This window comes from Rhagoletis pomonella, unplaced genomic scaffold, assembly GCF_013731165.1.
Source record: "Rhagoletis pomonella isolate Grant_MI unplaced genomic scaffold, Rhpom_1.0 Rhpom_scaffold_00007, whole genome shotgun sequence".
In the NCBI taxonomy this organism is placed as follows: Eukaryota; Metazoa; Arthropoda; class Insecta; order Diptera; family Tephritidae; genus Rhagoletis; species Rhagoletis pomonella.
In genome coordinates, this window is record NW_023458561.1 from 69,174,023 (window position 1) to 69,196,773 (window position 22,751).

The window sequence follows — 22,751 nt, forward strand, 5'->3', positions numbered from 1 at the left end:
CGGGAATAACTTATAGCGGCAACAAAATATTGATAAGAACTTAGTCTTCTAAATAGTGCAGTTTAAGCAAAAAGTGATGAACTGATATTATATGAGGGTTTTCGAAGGAGTCGCAAGTGCCAAGTTACCGATTGGCATACATTTCATAGCGTTTTAAAAGCTCGTAGTCGACCGTGATATTGATATTATTATTATCGTTACCGGAATCTTTCATCATTATCAATGGCACCTATTTTACTGTTATCATTGTCGACACCGTTTTCGTAATTATAATTGCCATATTTATCGATATCAATATTAATATCGGCGTTTTATCGGTATATCTATCATGCTTAGTATCGTTATTGTTTTGTATTTGGGTCATTCCATGCAAACGAGGAAAGCGACATCAATTTTAAAATGCCCTAATTATCTCTATTTCAGTAGTAATCTCTTTTTAAATTACTGCATTTTATTAATCTGTTGAAAAATATTAAAGAAATAAAAATAAGTTATAATTTTTGTGTATGGAAATTTTTACTTTATGCATCATTACTATACACCAGTCACAAGGACATACCCCACCAGTCACAAATTTAAATATTTTTTAATATTTCTATGAAGATTACATGTGTACATACATAAGCCCAATTTTTATTGAAAACGAAAGTGTATAGTTCAAATTTTGCAACACAAAAACATTTTGCTTGAAAATTACGTTTTTTCTTTGCCAATATTCATCAGTGGCCCACTAAGAAATCATGTGGTATTTTTGTTAAATCAATTGTATACATTAGTTATCGTTCTATGTTAAAAATTATCTTTCGCTGTTGTATAAGTTCCGATGGCATATGTAGTTATAATTCACAATTGATCACATTCTGGAGTAAAATGTCCCACCAGTCACAATGGAATGGCCCCTTTTTATTTATGTACATACGTACATTACTATAAAATCTTATCAATATTTTAACAGAAAGGTAACTAAATTTCTTTAATGGGAATAGAATGGACGCGCTGACTTTAGAAACATTCGCAGTCAAATAATGTTCATTGGCTTGGCTTCATCATTTGATGACGGCGTTACTAAAGTCACGGGCATGGTGGCTCGTAGAACACAAAGCGCAAGCTTTATAAATATTTACTGCGAATTAGTTTTGTGTTGCCAGTATAACAAATCGTTTCGTAACTAGTCAAAAGTCGGAACATAATTGTTGTTGTTGTTTATTATTGTTCACTGGCGGATTGTAGGCGGCCAGACAAGAATTCGTGCGCCAACGTGTCGTATTCGTAACCTGAATACTTTTGACAATTGAACATATGTATGCAAGCTACTACCTACGAGTATGTATGTACCTATGTATGTATGTGTGTGAGTATGTATAATTTATTTATTATTTTAACTTTTTTTTACAATGGAAATCAAAACAAAGTATTCAGTAGTGCTGTTTCACATAAATCTGAACATTTTCTACATATGTATGTATGTATGTACATATGTATGTATGTATTTACACGCAGTGCAGTGCCTATTCAGCTACATACTTTGTTACGTTTTGAAAACATCTGGAGTAAAAACGATGTGAATGTCAAGGTGAAGTGCACCATAAATACATACATACATATGTACATACAACGAATTTACCTACAATAAACTTCACTTACCATTATTCCATATGTATGTACGCCCGTGCTCCATACACTTTGCCCACTGCCCACTCATTCATATGGACTTATGTACTCGCTCGATGGCTGCATATTCGACGCTCTTAAGGTTGTCGGTATGCAATTTATAAAATTTACCAAAGCGTGCACGTTGAGCAAGCAGCTCCAATTACACAGCTTTAAAGTCAACAAAAAAGTTAATACAAAACAAAAGTTAAATACATACACTCATAAGCATGTATGTATGTACATTAGACTGCTCCTTATTTTGCAACTTTGCCCTACGAAGCAAGACTCATTCCCGGAAAGGTTCATTGGGTCATAAAAACGTGACCTGCAATACATTTTTTAAATCGGATAACGGATAAGACTTGCCTTAAAGGCCCTTAAGTTCAGCAAATTGATGGAATTTTTAACAAAGTGGTCAAAATTGCCTATAAATCAGGGGGAAATTTAATAGAGTTTAACGGCACTTGATGTTGTTTTGTCCCCCCATGTCAAAAATTACATTTTGCAGGTTTTGAGCAGTTAATTTTTAGCCCAGTAAATTTAGATCAAATTGGTGCAAAGAAAAAAAAAATTATTTAGTAGCGAGTTTTTGATGCAGTTTACTTTTATTTGGCACGTAGACCATGGATCTACAATCTTCCCCCTTAATTTCATATAGGAACATTCCGCCATCGTGAATTTTAGTTTTTTTGCGATTTGCAAGCTTATTTTGCATTTTTCGTAAAAAATGGTTGTATACAAATTTTTAGAGAATTTAATTTCCCACATTTTTTTTATATACATACAAGCTTTTTTATAAAAAATAATTTTTTATTGTGCGTTAGGTTAGGCAAGGGGCAGCCCCGTATAACCGGAGCTCACTTAGACAATGTAAAATTGTGCTTTGTGATGCCACAATTTATTTTTATTGTAAATAATAGGCAAAAAGAGTGAAAAAATTTTGCATTGCCACGATTTTCGCCATTTTCAACAGTTTCGAGGGACAAAACTTCATCAAGGGCCATTACGACATATTAGGACTTATAGGCAATTTTGACCACTTTTCTCCATACAACTAAGGCGCAGTCTAATGTACATATATATGTACATACATACATATTTATGTATAACACACAAATTTATGTATAACATACATATTTTGAAAAGGTGTTTATCAAATTACGCCCTTATTCCGAATTTCCACTAGGCATTGAAATTACGAAAAATTATTAAAAAAATGCCATGTGGAAACGAATTTAATGACAATTGTTCTTAACGTTATGGCACAGGTATTTTTTTAATGCCCAACTTTGTGATTAAAAATTTAATGCCCAGTGGAAATCCGGCATTTCACTATACATTTTTAGAAATTAAGCTTAACATTCTTCTTGAGAAGAAATTATACCATTTTCGTTACAATTACTATTTCATAGATTTGTTTTTTTTTTTTTTTTGTTATTATTCTTTCAGATTTTGCAAAACTTGGGCAAAGTCGATCGTACCGCTGACGATATCTTCGATGAACATTTAAATAACTTCAATCGCCAACAAACCAATGCCAACAGATTACAAAAAGAGTTCAACAATTACATCAGATGCATTCGAGGTAAATATTGCGAATGAAAAAGAAATTATGTGTTCCTATGTTCACTTAAAAGATCGCTAATGTTGGGCATTTATTACAGCTGCTCAAGCTGCTTCCAAGTCGCTAATGGATGCCATATCGGAAGTCTATGAACCACACTGGGTCGGCTACGATGCGTTGCAGGCGCAGGCTGGCGCAACCGAAAGCCTTTGGCAAGATTTCGCCCATAAATTGGCCGATCAAGTACTAATTCCATTGAATACGTACACTGGACAATTTCCGGAAATGAAGGTATGTAATTTGTTATGGACACAAATTATATTACATATGTACTTAAAAACAAAAAAAATATTTGCAATTTTAACAGAAAAAAGTGGACAAACGCAATAGAAAGCTGATCGACTATGATGGGCAACGTCACTCGTTCCAGAGTCTACAGGCGAATGCCAACAAGCGCAAGGATGATGTTAAGGTGTGATTTCTATTGACCATACAAAAAACTAACAATTCTCTTGATTCGCCCTAATTTGTAATAATATTTCGTTAATCGATCTAAAACTAAAGCTCACTAAAGGACGCGAGCAGCTGGAGGAAGCACGTCGCACATATGAAATTCTCAACACTGAATTGCATGATGAGTTGCCCGCCTTATATGACTCAAGAATATTGTTTTTGGTTACCAATTTGCAGACGCTCTTTGCAACGGAACAAGTGTTTCACAATGAAACGGCGAAGGTGAGTCCTAAGCTAATAGTAAATCTGTAGCTCACTAACCCGCGCTCGTCTTAGATCTACTCCGAATTGGAGGCGATTGTGGACAAATTAGCAACGGATTCGCAACGCGGCTCGAATACGCTACGCAAACAAACTAGTAAATTTATGGAAAGTAAGTAGCGCTGTGCGATATATGGTACACACTTCTTTATTTCGTCTTCTTTTCCCCCCTCCCCCAGGCTCTTCCTTTTCCGCTCCAAGCCCCACAAAGACGTCGCCATTCAAGCAAATGAACAACACAAGCCCCACTAACAACAGCAACTATCAAAATCAGATCACCACAAATGGCTCTAGTAATGTCAATAGTCGTAAGTATTTTAGTGCATACACGCAAATTATACCAACAACACCTCATGTAAATTATATTTCTTGGAGGTTGCTGCTGTTGAGTTTCGAAATAGCGCTTTATTTTTTTTGTAGTAAAATACTCTAATGCGAATGCAATCGCAATGCTAAATTGAATGCGTGCGTGAAAGAATTTAAGAGCGAGTGAGGAAATAGAGCGAGAGAGAGAGAGAAAAATATATAATATAGAAAATTTATGTCATCTTAGAATGTTGTTGGTCATTTTAATGCGTTTTATTTCTATTTTCTTTTTGCAACACTTTTTGCTTATTTTCTTTTCAATAACTTCCATCCTAATGCATCTAGCTGAATAAATATTGCTTTACATTAATTTGCATTTCCATAAATTTCAATAAAAATTTTTTCCTGATTTAGTTGGTAGTTACAATATCTTTTGATTTAGTCTCTGCAAAGCTCAAATAAACAAAGATTTCTAATAGTTGAACGAGATGTACTTTGCTGGGATATTTTGCAATTAAAAAGTAAAATGTTTAATTAATTATTTCAACTATTATTAATTTGTAAGTTTGCGCTTCATGGCTAAGGATTTGCGTGAGATTTATATGTATGTATGTATGTATGTATGTATGTATGTATATAATTGTATTAGATTTAATGCCCATGCATAACAACACTTAATGATTAGCTTATATTTCCTTCGTGTTTGATTTAATTTTTCAGTTTTAGTTTAGTTAAATTCACTTTACACATTCGTAAGTAAAACTGTGCGTATTTTTAATAAGCAGAAGGGGGCACAACATAAGGGTACTTTTGCGAGAGTTTTTCATAATGAACTTTCCTCCTTAGGCCCATACTGGTTGTGGGATTAGTTACTCCAAGCTACGAGTCGGTACTAAGCTTCTCCGAGCCTCAAAAGTATTCTCGAACACTGACTTTCCTAACGAGCTGCAATTTCTCGTTTTTATCTTTTTCGTACAAGATTTAGTAAATTCTGTAATTTGCTTCACAATTTCCTCTTAATTTTTGTATATCGTCGCTCCCTAAACAGTTTTGTGCAAATAAAAGAAAGCTCATCAAATTGCAGAATAATAACCTGTTTCTACTATTTTTTTTCCAACACCTGCACGTGTATTGTTTTCACCAAAGATATAAAACAAGTTTTTAAAATGGCTGCTGTACATCTCTCTATTCTTCCGTTTAAACAGTTTTAAAATGTTTCTTCCAGTTTCTTGGAGTTTTTTGTTCTTTTGATCTATTGATCTCTACTAAACCTCTTCATGTTTATACTGAGAAAATACAAATTAATAACGGGGAAACGTAATTTCTTATTAAGAATATACAAATTGATAATGAGAACGTAAATTGATAATGAAAACACAAAAAAATTATAACAATGAAGAGCTACTAGTACATTAGTCTGGAGTCTGCGAGCTAAGCCTGCGTCATGAGGTAAATTAAAGAAACAATCATAGGACACTGCAAAAAACTTTACTTTACAATAGCAAGTACATTTACAACGCTAAATTAAAGTTGGCGAGTACATTTATAGCCCCCGTGCATATCGTCTAAGCTTAGAACATCCTGTCTGGGATGTAATCGTATGTTGAATTGTACGTTCGCAGTCTCTCCTCCCGTAATAGCGTTTTTTTGCTTCATCCACTGCACTTTCGAGGTACTGCAATCCTCAAAAACTGAGTTACATATTTTCTCATTATGAATTTACTCATTAAAATGATAATTAATAATTATAATTGATAATTATGAATTTGTGTTTTCTCAGTGTTAATTTACATTTTCTCATTATAAACTTGAAAGGGTGTAGAAAGAACAATTATTCGTAACGAGAAACGTATTATAACATTTTAGTACATTCTGGACTCCCACAATAGCCCCTATAGTCCTACTTCTTCTTGTTGTTGTTGTTGTAACAGCATACAAATTCCCCAGAGATTTTGGGGAGTGTTGCTGGAGTGACAGTCCTTGGCCAGATATAAATCTGGGTCGTTCCGGTTACGTAGACCCGACTGTAGTGGGAACGCCTACTTCTTCTTCTTATTTGGCGCTGTAACCGCCTGAGCGATTCTCTCGACACTCTCAATTATCAGTAGAAAACAAACTATTACTTTACTTAACAACCATAAAACCGATTTGGACTATCCAACTCCACCGGGAACTCAAGATTCTCACCGTTTCAGAAGAAATTAAAAAACAAGCTGAATCAGCGAACTTGAGACTACTGAGTCACCCCGCCCCCAACGCACTCATAACAGAGTTGACATGCCACTCAAATACTTTTACCCGATTTAAGAGAAAATCAACAACCGATCTACTGCATTAATAATGTACCTGCACAAGAAGTGGTTGTGCCATTGGGCGCATTCCACTGAATGTATCAACATATCGCATTGCTGAATAGGGTTTTAGCGACCTCTGCGGCTTGACAGAGCTAGTCTAATAGAGTTTTAAAACAAACTTCAGGCCGATTAAGCTTTTTATTTCAAAAATCATTACCGTATTTTGTGTGTGAGCGTGTGTATGCTTTTAAGCTTCATCTAAGCTTTGATTATGATTTTTGGTAACGAAATTTGCATGCCCTTCGCTATCGCTTTGGTTATGTTCTTTATTTTTTTTCCTCTTTTACAAATTTAAGCGATTGTTGTTTCATTTGCAAAATTTAAACCATTTGACATGCATGTGATGAGTTTCTTATTTTCTTGTTTCCCCCAAATTTTCTTTCATTTCGTTTCGTTTGGAATGCCTCTAACAACTGATTATTGCAACCAACTAAACAAAAAAAAAATTTAACAACACAACTAAATGGAATAAAATGAAAATTTCAATTGGAATCAAAATTCGAAATCAAAAATTCGTAAACTGTAATTCGCAAATCTACATACGAAACGACAACCACAATCACACAACGAACACAAAAACAAAAAACAGCATCATCCACATCCACAAGCTCTTCACATCAAACATCCAGGCTTGACTCAGTTTCTCCAACACCAGAATCGACGCCGGAAATTTTGAAAGCCTCCACTGCGGCCGCCCCCACCCTCTCCAACGCCAGCGTTGGCTCACCATCTTCGCCGGAAAATAGCCCCCTCGCCGGACCAGTGGCTCCGCCTTCATATCAGCATGCTGCTGACCTACTTTCGACAGTTACAAATGTAGCGACGCCGAATAATAGTAATAACAGCAGCGAGCAACGCCACAGCGCTGTACTCGACAGTCCAAATGCGAACACCGCGAACACTCTCGGTGCGCCGACAGAGACAGAGAAGAACGAAAATACAATTGTTGCGCAAACGCAAATTGCTGCAGCTGCTGCAACTGCTGCCGGCGCTGAAGCATCATCAATCAGGACCGACGCAGTAGCAACCAACAACAAAGTAGAAGCGGCAGCGGCGACCTCTAACAGCGTAGACGAGGGTAGCAGCCACACTGCAAAAAAAGGGGCGAAACCAACACCAGAACAGCTGAATGGTAACAGCAGCGACGACATCAATGGGAGTTCATTGGCGACGCAATCGACCACCACCAATGCTACCCCACCGGCGACCGCAACAACACCAACGACAACGGCGACAGATGTTAACAACGGCAATGCGGATGAGACGAGTAAAAAATCAGGAGGTAAAGTCATTCAAAAGTCACCAAAAAGACACAAAGCACAGTTATTGAACCCATTGAATTTGATTCGAAAATCTCGCGCCGCTGCGACTGTGCCCAATCAATGTGAAAACGTTGATAAGCGCACCGTCCCTACCAATGACCATAATATCAAAGTTAATAACGAAGCTCCCGCAAATTCGGAGCAAAATATTAATGCTGTTAATCCGCAAAACAGCCACAACGGTCAAAAGCTAGAAGCACCGGTTAGTAAAAATCCTTTTGAAGAAGATGAACAAATCTACGAAATACCAACTGGTGAGTACACAGCTCGTCGGCACAGCGCCGAAGAAACGAGTACGGTAAAGATACTTGTATTTGATGATCGAAAACGATCGAACGCTTCCTCACCTATTCTACTTCTCATACTTCTGGCTTTCCTTTATATATTTATATGTATGTAGTATGTATTCCAGCTGTAGCTTCTTTACTCCTACGTGCAATCAAGCAAAGAGGAGTACAAATAACTTCCTATGAAGGAGTCAATGCGTGCACATAGCTGTTGTTGTTGGGCGTGTACATATATTGATGCAATGTAATGCCGAAATTGTCAAAGTGTTTTTTGCTTAACGAATCTTCTTTACCTCTCAGCTGAGCTATACAACTGGCACTTTTAGATACCTAAATAAATTGTGTGTGCTGTCGGGATGCTTAAAACCTTTTAGGTTAGGGACAAACACATTTACATTGAAACGCCTAACCAGACAGCAAAGAAGATTCTACTTTTGTGCTATGCACTCGCATAGTTCTTTGAATTGATCCTCACGGAAATTTGGCAGTCCATTTTCGAAAGCTAGTAGCTTTTGTCTCACCGATTTAATATAGATTCGTTGATTTTTTTTCATTATTAAGTATGTCAGTCTGGTTAAGTTCTGTCAATTAGTTTATGTTCGGATGAAACAGATTTTACCTTCCTGCGAAGATATGATCGTCCTTTGCGATAAACTGTACACATTAAGTAATTATAAATGTAGAATATTTATTTAATTTGTCATTTCAAATACCCGACAAAAAGTATGATTTTGTTCGCTAACCGAATGTCCATTGGAATGAAAAGGGCGGCAAAACGCTAATAAAGTCAGGTTTCTCGATAAAGATAATGATAGACAGGGTATATGATGCTGAGTTTAATATATGTACATATGTATGTAGGTTGTCAGGTAATTTCTGTTTATCAGGCCAACGCTAGTGATTAATTAATCGGAAATGACTTTCCACCGGACTGGTAGCGATGTCTGTATACATATACATATCGTCACCTGAAATGCAAAAAGGCGTAACAAACATCATCGCTGAAATGCAAAAAGTCATAACTAAAAAAAAATTCAAAATTCACTTTTTGATTTATATGATGGATTTCATCGACATCATTTAAAAAAAAAATATTAAAATATTAGTCACGACTTTTTCCATTTTATTTACGATTTTTGCATTTCAGATGACGATATGTAGCTAAAGGAAAGTTTTTTTTGTGATTATTTAATTTACGTAAGGTAATAGATGTTTGAAATTCAGAATGAGGTTAAGCAAACGTTATCTTAAAAGTCTGAGCTCCAAAATAACCCTTGCGCAACGTTGTAAAGGTGTTCCTCAGAAATTTATATACATGCAATAAATTTCTAGAGATATATATGTATATCTCCTTCACCGATGCTCACCCTGGAGGCTGATTTTAAATGGTTTCTTACATATATATGTAGGTAACTTCCATACATGCACATACATATACACGCGAAGGAGATTTATTTTTTCCGCTGATTTATATTCCTCACTGACTAAAGCAAATTTGTATATTTGTGTGGTTACGGTTTCTTACTGAGAGCAATCATAAAATCATTGATAAAAAGGCTGCTGTTAATGGCCGCTGCTGTATTTCATATTCGATAAGTATTACCACATTATGAAAATTTGTATTGATTAATAGTTATATTCGAACTCTGTTAAAACCATTGAGTTTTTACCACCTTACTTTTTGACTGTTAATGGGTGAAGGAATACTAGTACAAAAGTTCGGTTTTAAACACTTAAACCCACACGCACACACACGCACGCACAATTTCAAAGGCTGTATTCGCGAGTGTTTCATACAACTTCACAAAAAAACTCGATTTCACAATAAATCGAATCACAGCCAACACACTGTATCCATCAATACCGATTTTAATTCATTATGGTTTTTTTTTTTTTTTTGCATTATTTAACACGCAAGGTACACAAACAAATGCAGTTCGTTGCATGTTATCTGTAACAGCGATGAAAATGCACGTTCGTTGCTCAAGTCTTTCGATTTTTGCCGCCAACAAACCTAACAAAGCTAAACAGTGTTTTCGAAGTTTTTTTCTTTTTCGAAAATTCGTTGTCTTACAATTGTAATGTTTTTCTTTTGAAATTTCTTATTAACACCAACGTAAATCTAACCAAGCGCCGCGTTAAAGGCTTTGCATTTTTTATATATATATATTTTTTTTTTTGAAATTGGTTGGGCTAACCGTAGCTGCTGCTGCAAATGCAATGTTATAACAAAATAGTAAAGGCAAGAACCGTATTAATAATAATTAACCAACGCAGAGGCTGTGAGCTGAATTTGGATTCGCGGTTAATGCTTACTCTTCTCTAACCCCTTTTCTGTGCTAAATGTGCGCTTCATCTACGAAAGTGTATGGTAAGGAAGATTTTCGTTTATGGCTAGTTTAGTTACTCTTTGATTTAAAGCGCAAATAAACATTCAGAGAGAGTGTGTATACCTCTTACTACGTGGCAAACTATTTTTCGAAACGAAAATTTCCTTTGAATACACTGGTAGTGCGAAAATTTATCCAAGTATACAAATATATATAGAGCTTTTTTAACAATATTCTCTTAAATTCATTATATTTCACAGACGCCACCACATCGGATTTGCCAGCAGGTGTGCTTTACCGTGTCAAGGCGACCTATGGCTATGTGAAGGAGGACGTCGACGAATTAAGCTTCGAAGTTGGCGATATTATACGAGTTATTGAGTATGACGATCCGGAGGATCAGGTAAATATGAAAATGTGAAATATGTGACTAACAATTTGCGAAGGCTTGCTTGGTAGATTGACATCTGCTCGCCCAGCGAGAATGTTTTAATTACAAAATCCAGAAAATTGCAGGAACTTTTTAAGTGACCTCGTACAGGTCGTTGATCTGTTCGCGCAATCTACAAAACTGTGCTTAAAATTCTTCTAATATCCCGAAACTCTCACTAAGTAACTCAAAAAGTTGCAAAGTGTTATTCTTATGCCACAAGAACCTGCCGCTTATGAATCCACGCAAATCTACATATATATTTGTCTGACTCAAAATTTATGAAATTGTACGTGTGTTGAAATTTTTCGCAACCCACTCACCCTCGAACCTCATTCTCTGGAATTCATGTTTTCGTGTGAAGGCGAAGTTGTATTTGAGAAAATTTGATAAATATTCCCTTTTAGCATAATTTCCCTCCCGTCCCTTTATGTGCTTGCCTTTCACATCTCACACCGACTATGTTCCGTGACTTTATTAAGCGTAGTTTTTCATTTCAAATTTGCAGGAGGAAGGCTGGTTGATGGGCCAGAAGGAGGGTACAGACGAGAAAGGTTTATTCCCTGCTAACTTCACACGGCCGATCTAGACGACCAAGCGGCGGACAAGCAGCAAACAACAGCAGGCCAGTGCAACGAACAAAAGAGCATCAATCAATAAAAAATAAGTGAAGCATAAGAAAAGGAAGCAAAGCTATCTACATCGAGAATTTAGCACCGAGTTTTAAGCAGAAGTAGACAATGAAAGGCCGTAAATACAGTCCAAAAATGGCGTTAAATTGACTGCAGCGAATGCAAGAATAATTGTTGATTTTTTTTTATAAATATTTATAAATGAATTTTCTCTGTAGAAAAATCTATGTACTCTTCTATCCTATAAAGCACACAGAAGCAATCAAAAAAGCAAACTGACGAAATTTGCTGTAGAACTTCTGATTTGGACGCCAACTTTTACATTTGGACGTACAATATATACAATAGAATGTATTAACATACGTACATATATTACATTATGTAGTAACTACACGCATACATACATATGTATACCCATGCAAAGTGCATATATTTTCTTCTGCTGTCTTATACATATATATGTATATATTTTTGTTCATATTTGCAATACTACATATTTTTATTTATATTGACTATTTTTGTTTTCAATTAAAAAAAGAACAGTAAAAAAACTAAACATTAAAAGCTTCTTTTTTTTTTTTGATGAATGCAGAAGTTAGTAAAAATACGCTGTTGATCATAATATTTGTGAGATCAAAGGAATCGGCCGGATTCTGTATTCATGCCACGGCATTAGAGAAAAAAAAACTTTGTTTTATGTGAGTTTTCATTTTATTTTTCACTCGTGCTTCCTTACCACATTTCTTGAATTCAAATCTTTTACAACAAAAATGTGTATTTGAATTCGAATTGTAAATTGATTATTTCACTAATTAATACATATCAGATTTCGTTTATCAAAAAAAGTTAAATCAACTTTTCAGATGAAAGTTGATCAAAAATTTATTGTTATTGTTAATTTTTTAATATGTATACATATTATATTTTAATAAATAAGTTTCACTTGAGAATGGGTAAAACGGAGTAGGCTAAAAGCGCTAACTAATATTTATTAACAAACTATTTATTTACTATAAATTTGAAAGAAAACAAGAGTTAAGTATCCATTTTTGGTTGGTTTGGTGGCTATGCGATCAACATTTTGCTTAAAAATGGAATGTTTATGTAAACAAAAAAACAATACAAAACAAGTATATTAGCAAAACTTATAGATACATAAAGTGTTGATTTACACTGAAGTTCGCCGCCGATCGTAAGAAAGTGGAATGCACATTTTAATTAAAACAAATCAGAGAAATTATTACGTGGGAATAACGAGGGGGAAATCAGTATAAACGTAGCATACAAAAATCATTTATACAAAAATGCAAAAACATGCATACGATATAAACGGAAATTAATGAAAATGAAAATGAAAATAATAAACAAGGCCACAAACCTGTTTTCAGGCAGTTCACAATATTTATCAAAAATTGACCTCAACAAAATTTGACGAACACATTAATGCAAATATTTGTATGTACGTTTTACATATCTGCATTTGATAGTTAGAATTTGTGCGCAAAACAAGAGCATACATACATACATACATATGTGTTAAATAACAGTCTACTTACGTTAGAGTTAAGCGTAAAAAAATAATGATTATAAAAATAATAATTTTGATATATGTAAATCCCAGCATGAAACGAAAAAACAAGAACTAAATTATATGGGACATTTTTGTGAGTTACAACATTATTGTGAAAAACAAAAGAAAATAAAACAAGTACAGAGCCAGTGCCAACATATAGCCGACTAGGGAGACTTTAAGACAAAAACACACATTTTAGAAGAAATCAAAAGTCAGTTAATGACTAAAAGCAGTTTACACATGTTTAAATCGAAAAATAAATAAATAAGAAAGAAAACCAAACTACATTAATTTTGATTTTGGTTACTTTTGAGCAAGTAAATGTGGTGAGTTTTTAATAAATCTTAATTTTTTTTTTTGGTATCTAACAAATATATCTACTGAATTATGCGGACAATTGTAGCGATGCCAAATGTTTATTAGACATAAATTTGCACAATTTCCACCGCATTGCGGATTTGTAAAAGTTAAAACCAAATTTTTTTTTGGGAATATACATATTTATTTTTCCCATAAAAAGTTGGTACTTTATCTGTTATTTATGTTGATGGTTTTTGAGTTTAAGGAGGAAACAACAATAAAAAATAACCATTTACAAATATGAAAGGTATATCATCTAATATTTCATTTGATTGAACTGTACGCAATGATTATTTATGTACATACAGATGTAGAATATGTACCACCATTACTGGTCAAATTGTAAAGAACACCACAATTTATAAAAAGATAATAAATAAATAACTAAAACTAATAGTGATGGTTTTTATTTCCTAAAAATGAGTTGATTTCTTGGTTTGAAATTGTAACTTACGTCTTTTATCTCTTTTGATAAAGTTAGCTAGTCGCCAAGTTTTCCATCTCGGAGAAGGCCTACCTCTTCCTCTGCTACCACCAGCTGATGCAGCCTCATTGCGTAATTCGTAAATTAGGCTAAATTGTACGTCTGTCGACTGCATTGGCATTGCCTACTGTCGTGCTGAAATAAATAAACGACGAGAATCGTCGTAAATTATCCAGTCCTGCAACAAGTCTAGAATAAAAACCGCATAGCTGTAAAAAAAAACCCACTCGATAGTACTTTTTACGCTGATTTCAACCATAACAAACTGTTTAACCGATTTCAAAGTATTGATGGCAATTTAAAGATGATTTAAATACTTTTTACACGTCGGATATTGAATCATGAAATATGACTAAATCAATTTTCTCGCTTTTCTGAACACATCCATATCCAGTCCAATGCCTTTATTCCGTTACAATATTCTGAAGAGTTCCTATGAAAAAAAAATTGGTGCAGAAAAATACACTGAAAAAGATAAACTTTTACGAGTTCTGTTATCCTAGTCAAGTACTATCGATCATGTTGGATTCCATGACCCTAGAATTGTTGCACAGTGTAATGGGCTGGATTTTAAATTCATAATGAAGCGAAAATATATTCGAAAACAAAGGTTACGTTTTGCTGGAGAATTTAAGGTGAGACTTAAAAAAAAATTGGTTTTTCAATCATTTTCGAATTGTTATCCAAGCCTAATGTTTATTCGGGAGTTATATGTGTAAAATTCTGTTAAAAACAAGTAATTTTAAAGCAAAAAACAAAGCCGACTTATATACTCGTGTAAAAATTTAAGATTATCGTTAATATCTTCATGATCCGATGATCGGACTTAAACCAAATTAATTTGGGTCCACCTGTGAGGTAACACCTTTCCTTTGAAAAAAGAATGTGGTCCAAAGTTATGCGGTAACATAAAAAAAATAAAAAAAATATTCGACTCCTTTCCGATTGTTCGACTTCGGCTTAAAGATTAGTCGGCAATATTATGATATTCGGCTAAATGCTCGGCTTCGGCAAAAAACTACCGAAGTTTTTACCGAGCCGAACCTTTCTGCTATCTAGATTTTTTTTTTAACGCGTATTATAATTTAAAGCTATACATTTATTGTGAATAATCTGTTTAAAAAAAGTGCTATTGTAACGTTTACTTAAAATCAGCTGTCAGCTGAGAACTTCGGAATTTTAAATTTTTTCAGGTACCGGTACCGATGCCGATTAATTCACAAAGGCCCTAAACAATTTTTTTTTTATTTTACAGAAGAAGCAAAAAAAAAAAAACATTATAAAAAGAGTATCAAAAACCGGTAGGGCACTTAAAAATTTTGTATTGAAGGTGTATTTTAATACATCCTACTAAAATCTGTGAAAACGCAGTTTCGAAAAAATGCAACTACGTATGAACAATAATAAATATAAATTGTTTTTATTCCTTATATTTATGCGTTTAAAGCAAGGACGGTAATCATTATAAGTAAAATAATTTAAATCAGCATTTAATCATTATTTTATGATTTTTATTTTTTTCGCTCAGAGATAATCATTATTGAGTTTTATTTTTCCACTCAGAAATAATAATTATTTATAAAACTTGGGAGGTCATATAGACGCAACCAACAGAACCTACGAATTTTAGGACTTATTCCTTTTATTAGAGTGTCGCTACCTCTGAAAAGGATATGTCGGATATTACCCCATTATAGCTTTTGAGTTTTTTGAATAATCATTACTCTTAAGTGAAAAAATAAAAATCAATATTATTATTTTTTGAGCTAAAAAATAAAAATCGTAAAATAGTCACTATTTTTTATAAAAAAAAAATGAAAATCAGATATTAATTATTCTTGATTTTTATTGGTTAAGCTCAAAAAATAAAAATCATTATAGATTACAGTAGAACGAACGAATGCAAATATGTGAGTGTAGTTAAAATTGTTTTATTGCTTACAACATCTAGATTTTTTTTTGTTAAAAGTTAAAAAATAATGTTTATTTTACCGTCCTTGGTTTAAAGTATAAACTATAGAAATATCATTAAATTTAATAATTATTTAAAATGTACACATGCATTTTCTTTTAATTGATTAGGCTGTCCAATTTAGCGGAATTTCTGTACTACACTGAAAAAACATGGCTTGACACTAGAAGAAAATCGGTATAGTAGAAACAAGTCGTTTTGCTTCTGCTTTCCAACTACGGCTATAATTTTTGCAATTTTGAGTTAAATTGGGAAAGAGAGGCAATACATAATCGCAAAAATCGCAGAGTTGAGAAAATGCTAGTTCTCAACTTGAACTCCAATTGGTCTCAAAAATATCATTGAAATACGGAAATTGAAATAGTAAAATAACTTATACCGTTTTGATCGAAACGACATGCATAGATGAATTTAAATATTAAGTTTTTATTTTATTACTCCTTTTGTAATATGTAGACAATATCATATTACAATAATTCACTTCGCAGTATACAGCCCGACAGTGATTCTCCCACTTGATTCACTTCCCGTTTTATTTTCTTTGAAGATTAGTTGAAGATGCTTTGAAGACAAATTTTTTGTAATTTTCCTCTTTATATAGCTTTAGTTTTTCATATGAAAATTAAAAATTCGTTTCTCTATCACTTTTTACGTATCAGCGCGTCGTTAAAAAATGAGTTTGAGAATGAAGTTGGATATCAACTTGGGAACTATCTAATTTATCTAAGGTTGGAGAAATATTTTTTGGTGTTCGTTGGGATATGTGTAAGCGCCAATCTATTATTATAGAAATTACATTTGGCAGTGTTTAGAGATGCAAACGATGCATCGATGTTTCTGAAACATCGATAATATCGGTCTGAAATTCGATGTTTTCCTTTGATATTTAATAGTATTTAAAATCGCTGAATACATCGATGTCAATTTCAACAATTGGTAATTTTCTAGGTGGGCTTTCAACCCCCAAAATTGGTCAAAATTTTGGAAAGGGGGTACCATTAGACGCGTCTGGGCCCCAATAATAAGAATCCGAAAGCGGAAATTAACTTTTTTTACCCGCGTTGAGCACGCCAAAATTGTTTACATTATAATAAATAAAATATATAAGTATTCATAGCAGTGTTGCATTCATGCTGCACTGCCTTATCGTTTTCAATATCGATAACTTTTACAAAAGTTTTGCACAAGTTTTTTCATTTGCCTTTTCCTTTTCTTACACCACCTTACCGACATTCGAAATTCTCTGGATAATGTTGTTTTCTCTCTCATTCCTTGCCATTCATTTCAGTAGTGCAGTGTGATTTTTCTCGTGTGTGGTAATGATGAAAATTTTGTAATTTTTTAGAAAAAATATAGAAAATTTAGTCAAATTAGTAAGAAATATGTGCTAAACTAAAAATAACCGAAAGCGTTTGTAAGCAAAGTGCCACGAATGTGTAATATGCTTATGTGTACCGTAAATATTATTTGGAAAAATTCGACTAAGAAAATTTAATATACCGCAGAAATGAATGAAAAAAAAGAGGCTGGAGTGGAGAAGGTGTGAGGTGCAAATTTTGATCGCAAACCTGAGGTTTTCAAGCTGCTTCTATAAAATTGTGAAAATATCTACTGTTAATATTGCTATTGCGTGTTGATTTTTTTTGGAACATTTCTAATGGAATTCAATTTATTATCTTACGATTGCTTGTTTAAAAAGTGATTTTGAAAATCAAATAAATAAGTGATATCAGCCGGACTCCACCAAGTAGAAGAGAGTTTTCGAGTCCCCCCACTAGTTATGTGTATTATCGTGCATCTGAAATATGTAATTAAATGAAAGCTGGGAGTTTTGAAACACATAAATGGGAAAGTCATCTATCTAAATAAGAAGTCGCCAATTCAATTTAACTAGCAAAAGTTGAACAACGCTTAATTTTTCTTAAGGTTGACCAGAATTGTTGACGAATCTTTTTCTTAGTCCAAACTAAATATAAAGTTGCTGAAAAGGAAAAACATTTTTGATAGAAATTGCAACTTCTAGGTGGAAGTTTTCTTTTTCAGATTTTTTCTATTCAGGGGACCTCGCCCGTCAAACATACATCGTCGGTCATATCGTCTGGCATGTGTGTATTCGCTTCGTCGGTATTGTAGTATATCTGTCTTGCTGCACTTGGGCGTCGGCTAAGCAGTGCCGAGTTGGCGTATTTTTGCTTGATAAGGTGGAAGTGCGAGTAAGATAACCGTATAATTGTCACGCGGATCGCCTCGTCGTTCTTTTGCGAACCTGTGTCATAAAAGTGAACGAAACGTCACGCAAATTCGCTTTTTGCTTATATTTCTCTATATTCTCTTTTGTACTAGATTCTAGATTTTCCAATTGGATAAATAAAAGCAAAATTTTCGCAATTTTTTGCGAAAAGAAACGAAGAATAATTGAGAATGAAAAAAACCAAAAAGGTAAACAAAGATCGTTGCGACACTGAATCTTCGCATGGTCACGAAGTCACTGTGAAGGATCCCGAGGTTGTTAATAGCCATCACTCGGTATACAGGTGCCTTTGTGAAAGTTTATAAGTACATAAATTATACATATGTACATAATAATAATAATAATAGATTGGCGCTTACACAATGTGTTAGTTTTTGGCCCGGCTTCTACTCCGATTTGTGGTGTGCGCAAAAGGGAGGTACGTGCAGTTTTACCCCGACTCCAAACGGCGATAATATTTTTATGAGAAGCGTTGTCATGGCAGAAATACACCCGGCGGCTTACCTGTCGATGGGCGACCGGTATTATAAAAAAAAACTTTTTTTATTTTTTAATACTTTTTTTAATATTCTGAGGGTGATACCGGGCTTTAACAGAGCTGCAAAAAATTGCAATAATTTTACTTAGCAGTCAATGACTGTGCTACAAATTGGATTCCAATCGAAACTGATTGCTTTTATTCTGCAATATTGCAATTTTTGCAATCAAAACAAATTTCAATAGAAAGTATATTTTGCGATTGTAATCCAGTTTGATTGAAGTATTTTACAGCTCTGGCTTGCACCCAGGCCCTGCGTAATGGCAGGCCGTTCCTCTAATCACTACACTACAGTGGTCAGCTAACTAACTACTAAATATTTAAATTTAAACACTCGAACTTTCATTCACCAGCTGCTTAAATGCAATCTAACTTAACAATTTTATATAATGCTTCTTTTATAGAAATAAGCATACATATGAACACCCCACGACCTCTTAACTCCAGTCTCCATTCATTCGTATTCTGAAAAAAAGTTGACGGTGAAAGTATCGTAATTTATTGGTTTTTGTTGAAAGAAATTCCAATCTCTGTTGTCTTGAGAAGGGATACATAAATAACAAAAGAAAATCAACAATTAAGATAAAAAATATCTGTTTTGTAGAGGCATGTATATAGTAAGGACTCTTTCCAAAAGCTAGAGATAAAAAAGGTTGTTGGCTCCTGCGCTAGAAAGTAAAGACAACGCTATTCTCCGAACTAATTTGAAACGGCTGCAATTAAAAAGAATAGAAAGCGATAAAACTGCTGCGAAAGTGACCATAGCGGAATAATGTTCCTTATACATTAGATACGATTACATGCATCTATGCTTGTACAAATTAATGAATGATCGGCGCAATATACCCAACATATGCACCAAACGGAACTTACAAACTTATGTAGTACTTTGAAAGGCGACTTTACACGGCGCCAATAGAACAGCAAATGCTTCTACATACATAGCTCGTCAAATAGCAATATATATACCATAGATCTGCAGGGATTCTTAAAAAAGGATTAATTTTAAGCCAAACAAAAACAACATTCGCCTAATGGCACTACAACTAAATACCAATAATCAACGCGAGTTTCCTTAAGCTTTTGGTAAGTAACAAATTATTGAATTTAAATTTATTAAATTTATTTTTAATTGTACATACAGTCAGTCAATAAAGTTTAGGTACAGCGAATTTTTTTACAGTACGGGCAACTATTTTTTAAATATTTTATTTTTCGCTAATTTGTTATAAAAATATGGTTAGTTCTACAACAAAAACACTAAAAATCAGTGTTCCAAACCTTGTGCAAAATTAAAAAAAAAATAATTCTGGTTAGGGTTGATGGATAAACATAAATCTATACATAGTATAAAGGAAAGTCGAGATTCTTTGTATGCGGTTATGTATCTCGAAAACTACTGAACGCATTTTGACGAGATTTTTTCTAATATACTATGTATCGATAGGAGAGTGACCTTTTTTATTTAGAATTTTAATAAAGTTGCCACCTGTCCAAATTTTGCGATTGACCTCTAGAAAAGCACCAATGTCTTATTTGCCACCTGTTAAGAAAATTATTATATTCATATGAAAAGACTTAGCCGCTAGATGTGTAATAATGTATTATTATTCTGAGTAGGGCTATTTCAAAATAAACTGATGTCGCTTTTATTGCGATCGCATAAAAATTGTCGACTTTTCTTAAATACGGCCTTGAATTTATATTTTGTTTATGTACCGGATGTTCAGGCTTTTTGAGCAGCCAAACTGCTGGAATTCAGCAATATCTATTAAAAATTTATATATATAATCGCTCTTGAGCAAAAAGTGGTTTTCAAGAAAGTTTAGGAAAATGGGGGTGGCACCGCCCGCTTATATCATATACAGTTGTCCACAAAATAATAGGAGTGCGATATTTTGACCAGTTTTGGCTATTTGTCTTTTGTTTATTTAATGTTTATTATTTTTTTTTATAAAAGCCTAGCTGGCTATACAACAAACACCATATAAATTCAGATTTTAAACTTTGTATAAAAATTATAAAAATTTTGCAATTTTTCACCCAAGTTTCAAACTTTTTAATCAGAATCTTTAGAAAAAATTCTGGTATGTAGTTTTGTAGCACATTCAATTCTAGTCTGAAGAAGTGCAAGTTTCAAGCGGCTAAAAAATTCCGGCAATTTTTTTGCTGGCAGTGTCCTCCATATAAAAGAAAATTGTCGACATACTTTGTATGGAAAAAACGTGAAACACCTTTAACCAAAAAAATTCTCAAAAATCAACGGAATTTTTTAGCCGCTTGAAACCTGCACTTCTTCAGACTAGAATTGAATGTGCTACAAAACTGCATACCAGAATTTTTTCTAAAGATTCTGATTAAAATGTTTGAAATTTGGGTGAAAAATTGCAAAATTTTTATAATTTTTATACAAAGTTTAAAATCTGAATTTATATGGTGTTTGTTGTATAGCCAGCTAGGCTTTTATAAAAAAATAATAAACATTAAATAAACAAAAGACAAATATCCAAAACTGGTCAAAATATCGCACTCCTATTATTTTGTGGACAACTGTATGTACATATATCTCAAGAACTACTTGACCGGTCTCAACCAAATTTGGTATACACACTTTTAAAGTCCTATATAATCATATTCGATCTTTGAAATCGAATCAAAAATAGTCATTCAAAAACTCATAAATCATAAATTTTCTGACCTAAATGGGCAGGTCGCGATCTCTAAATGGACGTTTAAAAATTCTATAAAACTAGGCAATAATATTTCTCATAAAAACGAATTAAATTAGGGGGTAGGGTCTTGAAACTACCAAAAAAAAAAGCATTTTCGATGGGCACCCTAATATACATACATATGTATATGCATGTAAATATAAATAGTTTACAAAACACAATCAGTTCGACAAGTGTGCCATTGGAAGCTGCTACCGATACTTAGTTCTTAAGCCTTTTTATTAGCCTATATATTTGTAAATGTAAGTTTTGTTAGTTTTTGTGTTTGTTGTTGTTGTCTTTGATCATCACATAAATGTGTTTTTATTTGCTTTAATAATGTATAATTGTAATTGTATGAATGTTTTTGTTGTTTTTCAATAAAGATTTGCGCCCCTAAAGAAGCTAAGGAAGTTAGCCAAACGTCGGGCAAAAAGTGAAGGAAACTGTGTTTTCACTTGCACTTGCACCAGTTAGATCAACCAAAGCCTTTACAAGCAACAACATAAATAGTTTTCTCATTGAATCTAATGAGTTGACGGGTACTGTAAGTTCTACCTGTTTAGAGCGATCTATTTTGTCAACCGTGCATAAACGTTTTCTATGTTTTAAAGCAAGTCGTAAGATAATCTAATTAAAGAAATATCGATATGTTCCTACAGCTAAAAATAATTTGTCTGCAGTAAATGTTGACCTCTTAAAAATTCTTCTGTGATTAGTTTAAAATAAATAAGCGTTTTGCAAAAACATCAAATGGGGTTACTCATTCTGATAAGATATAATGTACGTGTAAGCACATACATACATATGTATGTACACATATAAGTATGTAGTACATAAAGTCCGCATCACTTGAATATGCACATCATTACTTTTAAACAAGTAAGGACAATGCTTTCTTCGGCTACGCCGCAGGGATCGAATATACCTTTGATGAACATTCGAAAATTTAACTTCAATCTATAACAGACTTTTTTGTCAGTGGTTTTTAGCTACAAGTTATACAAACTTGATTTTGACTGTATGCTTTTTATTTATTATTTATTGTAAGCAAACTATTCAAACTATTGGCTGCGTAGATGGTTGAAGCGCAGCGCCAAATTTCATACCTAAAAAATCAATGATATGAGAGCTTTATGTTATAGTGATCCGATTTTTCCGGTTCCGGTAATTTTTAACTTTTAATCAGATTTTTTAGTTTTTTTTTTTT

At 33.6% G+C, this 22,751-nt stretch overlaps 2 protein-coding genes and 1 long non-coding RNA gene across 6 annotated transcripts in view; 2 read left to right on the top strand and 1 right to left on the bottom strand.

Annotated features, from left to right (window-relative positions):
* The window catches only part of LOC118743434 (amphiphysin), a 150,181-nt gene extending 136,844 nt beyond the window's left edge, over positions 1–13,337 (top strand). Inside the window, exons 2-10 of one of the 4 annotated variants that reach the window (XM_036476092.1) lie at positions 3,103–3,238; positions 3,318–3,508; positions 3,585–3,689; positions 3,782–3,952; positions 4,007–4,103; positions 4,171–4,299; positions 7,241–8,227; positions 10,851–10,993; positions 11,508–13,337. In XM_036476092.1, the coding sequence (XP_036331985.1) occupies positions 3,103–3,238; positions 3,318–3,508; positions 3,585–3,689; positions 3,782–3,952; positions 4,007–4,103; positions 4,171–4,299; positions 7,241–8,227; positions 10,851–10,993; positions 11,508–11,609 (2,061 nt within the window). In that variant the 3' untranslated portion in view covers positions 11,610–13,337. The remainder of the gene's footprint in view (positions 1–3,102; positions 3,239–3,317; positions 3,509–3,584; positions 3,690–3,781; positions 3,953–4,006; positions 4,104–4,170; positions 4,300–7,240; positions 8,228–10,850; positions 10,994–11,507) is intronic. The other 3 variants (XM_036476093.1, XM_036476094.1, XM_036476095.1) reach the window with 3 other exon arrangements.
* The window catches only part of LOC118743437 (rhythmically expressed gene 5 protein-like), a 243,331-nt gene that overhangs the window by 96,798 nt on the left and 123,782 nt on the right, over positions 1–22,751 (bottom strand). The window lies entirely within an intron of this gene.
* Positions 17,302–22,204, top strand: LOC118743442. The gene is made up of 3 exons (XR_004993465.1): positions 17,302–17,497; positions 19,435–19,916; positions 21,928–22,204. It is a non-coding gene; the product is annotated as an uncharacterized LOC118743442 (long non-coding RNA).